The sequence below is a fragment of the Zea mays genome, chromosome 7 (genome assembly GCF_902167145.1).
Source record: "Zea mays cultivar B73 chromosome 7, Zm-B73-REFERENCE-NAM-5.0, whole genome shotgun sequence".
Lineage (NCBI taxonomy): Eukaryota > Viridiplantae > Streptophyta > Magnoliopsida > Poales > Poaceae > Zea > Zea mays.
The window spans coordinates 17,155,461-17,163,434 of record NC_050102.1 but is presented as its reverse complement, the minus strand read 5'-3'; the positions used below and the strand labels follow the sequence as shown (position 1 = coordinate 17,163,434).

At 40.9% G+C, this 7,974-nt stretch overlaps 1 protein-coding gene across 1 annotated transcript; it reads right to left on the bottom strand.

The window, feature by feature from the left end:
• Positions 1 to 1,915: 1,915 nt before the first annotated feature.
• LOC103632098 (long chain base biosynthesis protein 1b) lies at positions 1,916 to 7,208 on the bottom strand. Its single transcript, XM_020541064.2, has 8 exons — positions 5,500 to 7,208; positions 5,341 to 5,414; positions 5,135 to 5,212; positions 4,959 to 5,053; positions 4,748 to 4,839; positions 3,770 to 3,894; positions 3,584 to 3,645; positions 1,916 to 2,464 (listed from the first exon to the last, which is right to left on the bottom strand). The coding sequence occupies exons 1-6, from the start codon at positions 5,553 to 5,555 to the stop codon at positions 3,861 to 3,863; spliced, it is 429 nt and encodes a 142-aa protein (XP_020396653.1). The 5' UTR covers positions 5,556 to 7,208; the 3' UTR covers positions 1,916 to 2,464; positions 3,584 to 3,645; positions 3,770 to 3,860.
• Between the last annotated feature and the right edge of the window lie 766 nt (positions 7,209 to 7,974).

Genomic DNA, 7,974 nt, shown 5'->3' with positions numbered 1-7,974 from the left:
AGAGAAGGGACGCACGGGGCAACGGATCGGCGCCTGGTAGAGTGGGCCCGCGAGGCAGAGAGGGAAGAGGGGCGAGCGGACGAAGAAACCGGCGCCGACAACTCGGCCCCACTGGGCAGCGAGCGAGAGAGAGGGAAGAGAGCGCGGGACAGTCTACCGCTGACAGGGGGGTCCTCCTGTCAGGGGCGGTAGGCGCGCGCGGCTGGGCCTGGTGGGCTGGTTTGGGCCAGAATGGCTTTTTCTTTTTCCTAAATTTCCTAATTGCTTTTCCACTTCTTTTCTCTAAGGTTTTCAATCCAAATTCAATTCATGTTTCAAATTCAAACTAATTCAAACATGTGCAACAATTCAAAGAATATTTAAGCTCAGCATGATGCAACATGTCATGACCCATAGTGTTTTGGCAAGAAAATAAATAAACAATCTCCCCTAATATAAGCTAATTCTACTTAAAAGGGAAAAGGGAGAGAGAATCTAGAGAGAGATAGAACCTAGGGTGAGAGAGAGAGAAGAGTAACACATGAATTTGGGTGATCATTAGAAAGAAATTTTATACCCCCAAATTCAGGGTGTTACAGACCTATCCCCGTTAAAAGAATCTCGCCCTCGAGATTCAGGGTTGGCTAGAAAAGAGCTCACGGTACTTGGCTTTCAAATCATCTTCTCTTTCCTAGGTTGCTTCTTCTTCTCAGTGGTGACCCTGAAAGTCGCCTAGAGGGGGGGTGAATAAGGCGAATCTGAAATTTATAAACTTAAGCACAACTACAAGCTGGGTTAGCGTTAGAAATATGAATGAGTCCGAGAGAGAGGGTGAAAAAAAATCGCAAGCAAATAAAGAGTGAGACACAAGGATTTGTTTTACCGAGGTTCGGTTCTTGCAAACCTACTCCCCGTTGAGGTGGTCACAAAGACCGGGTCTCTTTCAACCCTTTCCCTCTCTCAAACGGTCACTTAGACCGAGTGAGCTTCTCTTCTCAATCAAACGGGACACAAAGTCCCCGCAAGGACCACCACACAATTGGTGTCTCTTGCCTTGGTTACAATTAAGTTGATCACGAAAGAATGAGAAACAAAAGAAGCAATCCAAGCGCAAGAGCTCAAATGAACACAACAAATCTCTCTCTCTCTAATCACTAAAGCTTTGTGTGGAGTTGGGAGAGGATTTGATCTCTTTGGTGTGTCTTGTATTGAATGTTATAGCTCTTGTAAGGTGTAGAAGTGTAGAAAACTTGGATGCCATTGAATGTGGGGTGGTTGGGGTATTTATAGCCCCAACCACCAAAAATGGTCGTTGGAAGTGTGCTGTCGCATGGCGCACCAGACAGTCTGGTGCGCCACCGGACACTGTCTGGTGCGCCAGCCACGTCAGCAGACCGTTGGGGTTCGACCGTTCACTACTACAAATCGTGTTATATGAGACGGTTAATTTTTAGTTATTAAGACGCTTATGATGTGTCCAAATTTGATGGAGTCGCAAAAGATGTTTCGTTTTTAAGATGGTTATAAACCGTCTTAAAAGATATTAAATAAGACAGTTTTTAATTTATAACCGTCTAAAAAAGGAATTTGTTACGTCATTTTGTCCAATAAACCGTCTTACATTAGGTTTTGTTAAGACACTTCTTTGAAAGAACTGTCGAAAATACAAACATTATAAGTCACAAAGTATTTATCAAACTGACTAGAATAGCATTTAATAATAGACACTCGCAACAGAAAAACCATCTTATTTAGGAGACTGATATTGGACGTTTTAAAAACCGTCTTATTTAGGAGACTGATATGAGACATTTTGAGAAATGTCTTATTAAGATTTGAAACGACTTACTTGGCAGTATATTCTTCAATTACCACGTTATAATAATTTAAAAGAGAAAAATACATACACATATATTTAATAACACTATAATTAATATAATATAGATAAATAATATTCAATATCTCATAAATAAGTATTGTCAAATAACTCATACATAAGTGTACTCTAAATTTAAACTTGCTCATCAACTGTTTGTGTTAACATTGAGCCTAACTAAGTATATAACTTGATGAAGTCTATGAAATGGCAAATACAACTTGATGAAGTCCATGATCTTGTTGGTCTCCAGATCGATCTTGATGGTGTCGTTGGCCTTGATGAGAGGGTCGGAGTCGGATGGTGCGGTCGTCGTAGGTGTTCAGGTAGGGGATGACTTTCTGGCCAAACTGAACAGACCTTACCTTGCAGAGCTTGAACTGCACACAAACCAATACATAAGTGTGGTTCTTGAAAGACAATTGATCCTTGAAAGACATTTGACCGCAACAGCCATTTCATCCATCATATCATGCCATTCTCGCTTGTGGGAAATTGGAGGATGCATGCTTTATAGAATACTTGGATCCACTGTACAAATTGATACTTTTCTCCTATGCTCAGGGGATGGATCCAATTGAGCACTATGAAAAGCCATGTCACGCAAACCTGCGCCATTTCAAAATTAAGCAAGGTATAAGCAAGCATACGAAAAACTAAAAATTGGAGCATTGCTACTATTTGCACATAGTAATAAGTCAAGAGAATAACAGAGGTAAATATTCGTCTGCAGTTCGTGTAGTAAGCAAGAATATTTTCTTGAGACCAAGGGATAATGTCATCTTTTTGATGTAATCTGAAGAATGACAACCACCAAGAGTAACCAAAAAAAGGATGATTGAACCATCTCTTTCAACAACATAGAATGATTCTAACGCTTCAAGAAACTGAATTATTGCAGTCATGAAACCTTCCATTACAACCTTGTTTCTGCACAAACATGACATCAACTTTTATCTATTCTTTGGCAGCAAAGAGATGGAAAAGCAGGTTTCCCCCACCCCCATAGCTTTCTGTTTTGTCCCTTGTCCTAGTAATTCGGTATACTTTCGTACACCTTTCCTAAAACACCAAAACTATTATTGAACCTGTTAAACTGCACAGGTTGGTACTATATGCATATCATTTTTAGAGAGTTGACACATCATGAATTCTGCTATCTACTATCTTACATCATTGCAAATAAAATACATACTGGGTGTTTCTAATTCCTTGTAGAAGGGAACATGACAACCCTTAAGCTGAAAGAGCCCAACATCTTAAACAAATTCATGATCTCCAGGAACATACAACTGAGAAAAATAAAGCCAGCTCATTGCAATAGAGGAACAAGTATTATTTGATAATCATTTCTGTTCCACTTTTTTATATAGTCTATGTCATGTCTCCATGCATATACTGTCAGTGCCAAATCGAATTTTATAAGGTAAGTTAGCATTTTATTTCAAACCCAACATTATATGGTAAGTGTACTATCTTAATTGGCACGACCTCTCTGATAAAAGCTTGTGTACCTTTTAATTTTCAAATCACTGGCAATGCAAGCTGCCTGAATGCCAGAAAGCATGGGAAGTCAAAAAGCATTTTATCTGTTTTATTTTAGCACAATGCATTCAAGTTAGAAGAACAAAGAAAGCATAATTTCCCAATTATGGAGTCATTAGTCTGATCTCATTACACAGCATTGGCATGGTTTTCCTCAGTATTTCAATACGTAATGGAGCATACCTTTAAGGTGTAGACCGAGGTGGTCGTTGTTTCGCAACAATCACGCGCTCAGGGTCACATACCTGTTAATGAGATAAATCATATTGCTAGTTAATTTTTTTCATATGCAGAGGAAGCTGGTAGCTACTGTCATTGTTTCTGCATTAGCCAACAATAACATTGGTTCTCTCTTTTGTTGTATCATACCGTAGTTGCTAAGATGATTAAACCTCAGTTTGCAACGCTGTGTCTAGACTCCAGACCTCATGCTGATGCAAAGTTCACAACTTCTTTACCATCAACAATCAACAATCGTATGTGGTCCAACGGCACTGTATAAAAGAAAAATAGAAGGGTTAATTCTGATCCTCAGAAGATCATATATGATGCAATCATAACTACTTAACATGGTAAACGATTGTAATCCATACTGCATGAATATTTGTAACACAACCAGAAATGCGTGAAGAAAAATTCTGGTGAATCAAATAATATACACATATAACTGAAGCAGATTTCAGGGGATATTCAGCAAAAAGAATATTCCATATATAGCAGTGTCTTCAAATAGAGCACTGCTATCACAAGGGAAGTTCAAGAGCTATTCCTATAACTACAGACTAGGAGAGCATATCATTGATGAAATTGCTGTTTTATTAGTGCAATGCATCCTAAGAAACAACATTACACTGGCTATATACATACAGCAGCACATTTTAGGTGCTTTGATGATCATACTGATATCAGAGAAGATAGAATACAATCCAAGAAGCATGTAGCCATGTAAGCATTTGGGTAGCAAGGGTAAATGATATTCTATGTGGTTCAAGGTGTCCCTTGCTGGTTATTCACGAGTACATGGTTTAAATGTCATATAATCTAGCGAGTAAATGTTCAAGATTAATAGGTCCCCACACATGGCACTATTAAGTTAAGTGAAACTAATATAAGAATTGCACCAACACTCCCACAGTTTCAAGAGTGAGACCATCCGGTTAATCCATATATGAAATGATATGTAGGATTACTCATGCAACAACAACCACAATGTACCCTAGGTAACTGTGAACTTACTTTAAGAAAAAAATCCTTTATAGACTGCTAAAGTTCCAACAATGCGTCAACTGCTAGTTTGAACAAAAAAATCTGGTACAACTCCATCAGAAACCAAGCTGTAGTGCAAACCTTTCCAATGTTGGAGCATCTATTTTGGCCCCCTCCTTGATTGGAGGGCATAGCAGCTCTGGCTCCCACTCATCACATAGCTCATCAATCTCCTGCAGAAACAAAATGCTGGCATTCAGTGACATGCTTCATGAAGAGACGACAAGAACGATACCTTCCACTATCAATAATTATCTGGTTCTAGTAGTTACAAACGATAAGAACAGCTGACCTTTTCAGTGAGTGGCTTCTTTGGTGGTTTGTAGCTCTTCCTGGAGAGCTGGAACACTATGACTGCAATAAGAAGCCCTTCCACGACCAAGTGACCTGAAAAATCCCGTGGCCACTGCGTGTGAGACACTAAAACTGCCGACCCATCTTGTGAACACACAAAGAAAGAGGGACTACCATCAATATGGACCCCAAAGACGACTGCGCGGGCAAGGGGGCCATTGAAGGCAGCTGAGACACGGGCGAGCACCGCCGCTGTGGCATTCACACACTGCTAATTAATCTAGGACAGAGTATGCTGTGGCATTCACACACTGCTAATTAATCTAGGACAGAGTATATGGATCCTACACATTGGTGTCACAAACACAGGTGGTTCATACCATAGAGCGATGGAGCTCCCAGTCCCAAACCCAAAGGAAGCTGGCGCGATTCCCTCACACGGTAGACACAATATCTACAGAAAACATGGCTCATCGTCATAGAGCATCACATCAAAATCCCATGAAATGTTGCGAAAGCAACCATGATTAACGGCTCACCTATTAAACCTAACACCTGACGGGCGCTGCACAAATTTCACTTCTCTTTTCTTCATCCAACAGACTTCTGAAATCTCTCACCTACAACCACATGTTTGTTGGGGAATGACAGCAAGCTCTGGCCGATGCTGGGGGTAAGCGACCACCAAGGAAACTCGGTCGGCGGCTAGATGAAGTTTGCAGGGGAGCTCGCCATGGAAGAAACCCCTGCGCACAGATCAGAGGGGGGGCGAGCTAGAGCTGGGCGACGCCATGGAGAGGGGCAGGGAGCCGGACACGCCAGGGAGCCGTTACGGCTCGAAGGAGATCGAGCAGGGAGGGCTGGGCTAAGCGCGGCTGGGGAAGGAGCGCAGGGGCTGTGCGGTTCGACGAGGCCGTGGCCTGGGTGAGCTCACGGCTGGAGCAGGGACAGCCAAAGGAGAACGGCACTGGCTTGGAATGACCATCGGAACGGCACTGGCCTGGTGCTCCACGGAACGGCAGGGAGGAGGCGGCTTGGGGAGAGAAAGAGACGTGAGGGAGAAGGGAATTTGGGAGGGGCAGCAGGTGTGAGATTTCCAGAGATCTCTTAACAGGACTTTTCCAGAGATTTCTTATCACGAGGAAGGGAGTACGGCTGGAAATAAAAGAACAGAATATAATGGGAGGATAAGGATAACAGATATTTCCACATTTATTTTCTATTTAATTAATACACATTCTTCTCCTCCACGGTTTGCATTTCTAAAACAACAATCTTGATCGTAATATCAGGGCTTAATTTGATTAGATTTTAAATCACAAGAATTTGAATAATTCGAATTTTTAATCAGTCACATGCCAGACTGAATTAGACCGGCACGAGTCATAAAAACATATTTTTATTCTCGCTTCGAACGTTTGATTACTCTGCTGGACAAACAATGCAATTATAAACCTTGTGCACGATCTCTCGAATTCTAATAAATTTGTTTGGGACAAAATCGGAGGACTAGACTAAGTTTCTAAATTCGTATTTGCACAATTGATGGATTTTAAATAATCACCAGATTCACCAATCTCCCGAACAAATTTGTTCAGACCTCGTGAGCAGTTAGAACAGGCCGGATAGACAGAGACGAAAAAGATATCAAAATTTTTGATAGGTGAATATTAGAACCTAGAGACCGTTATTATTGTCGATATTCTGTGCTTAAGTCCATAAGCACAGTTTAACGGGAGGTAAACACCAGGGGTCTTACAAAGCCCATAGGGATTGCAGTTTTAAGAAAGTATACTAGCCGAATTCATTATTTACTACATTTTTTCATAGTACGTTTTACAAAAAAATATCATATAAAACGGTTTATATTTAGAAGTATCTAGTATAGCCACTAACATCTAAGACAGTTCTTATAGTCTAGACGACTCTAATAATATCTTTATTTGAGATGGTTTCATATACAAAAGTGTCTAATATACTAACCAGAATCTAAGACAATTCTTGCATTCTTAATGACTCAAAAGGTATATTTATTTAAGACGTTTTTCAATAACAATCTGTCTTAAATCAATATAAGACATTTCTTACGATATAACTGTCTCAAAATACTTCTTTATTAAAGACATATCTCAAACGAACCGTCTTATCTTACTTATCACCATATGATAAACGACGCTTCTATAAAATGCACTGATATCCATCTTAAAATGTGTGTCTTAAATGAGCATATCTCTAGTAGTGGTTGGAGCTCTGACTTGTGGGGCCTCTGGGCTGTCCGGTGGTGCACCGGACAGGTCCTGTAGACTGTCCGGTGCGCCAACTGCGCGTGCTCTGACTCTGGCGCGCACTGTAGCGCATTGAATGCGGTTGCAGACGACTGTTGCGCGCGAAGTAGCCGTTACTCCGCTGGCACACCGGACAGTCCGGTGAATTATAGCGGAGCGCCCTTGGAATTTCCCGAAGGTAGCGAGTTCAGCGTCGAGTACCCTGGTGCACCGGACACTGTCCGGTGGTGCACCGGACACCGTCCGGTGCGCCAGACCAGTGTGCCTTTGGGTTGTCTTTTTCTCTCTTTGTTTGACCCCTTTCTTGGTCTTTTTATTGGCTTATTGTGAACCTTTGGCACCTGTAGAACTTATAGACTAGAGCAAACTAGTTAGTCCAATTAATTGTGTTGGGCAATTCAACCACCAAAATCAATTAGGAAAAAGGTGTAAGCCTAATTCCCTTTCAATCTCCCCCTTTTTGGTGATTGATGCCAACACAAACCAAAGCAAATATAGAAGTGCATAATTGAACTAGTTTGCATAATTGTAAGTGCAAAGGTTACTTAGAATTGAGCCAATATAAATTCTCATAAGATATGCATGGATTGTTTCTTTACTTTAACATTTTGGACCACGCTTGCATCACATGTTTTGTTTTTGCAAATTCTTTTGTAAATTCATTTCAAAGTTCTTTTGCAAATAGTCAAAGGTAAATGAATAAGATTTTGAGAAGCATTCTCAAGATCT

Coding starts and splice junctions, on each gene's coding strand:
- LOC103632098 (XM_020541064.2), bottom strand. CDS start 5,555: ATGAAGAAAAGAGAAGTGAAATTTGTGCAGCGCCCGTCAGGTGTTAGG. Junction 5,415..5,499: donor TCAGGTGTTAGGTTTAATAG/GTGAGCCGTTAA, acceptor TGTTTTCTGTAG/ATATTGTGTCTACCGTGTGA. Junction 4,840..4,958: donor AGAAGCCACTCACTGAAAAG/GTCAGCTGTTCT, acceptor TTGTTTCTGCAG/GAGATTGATGAGCTATGTGA.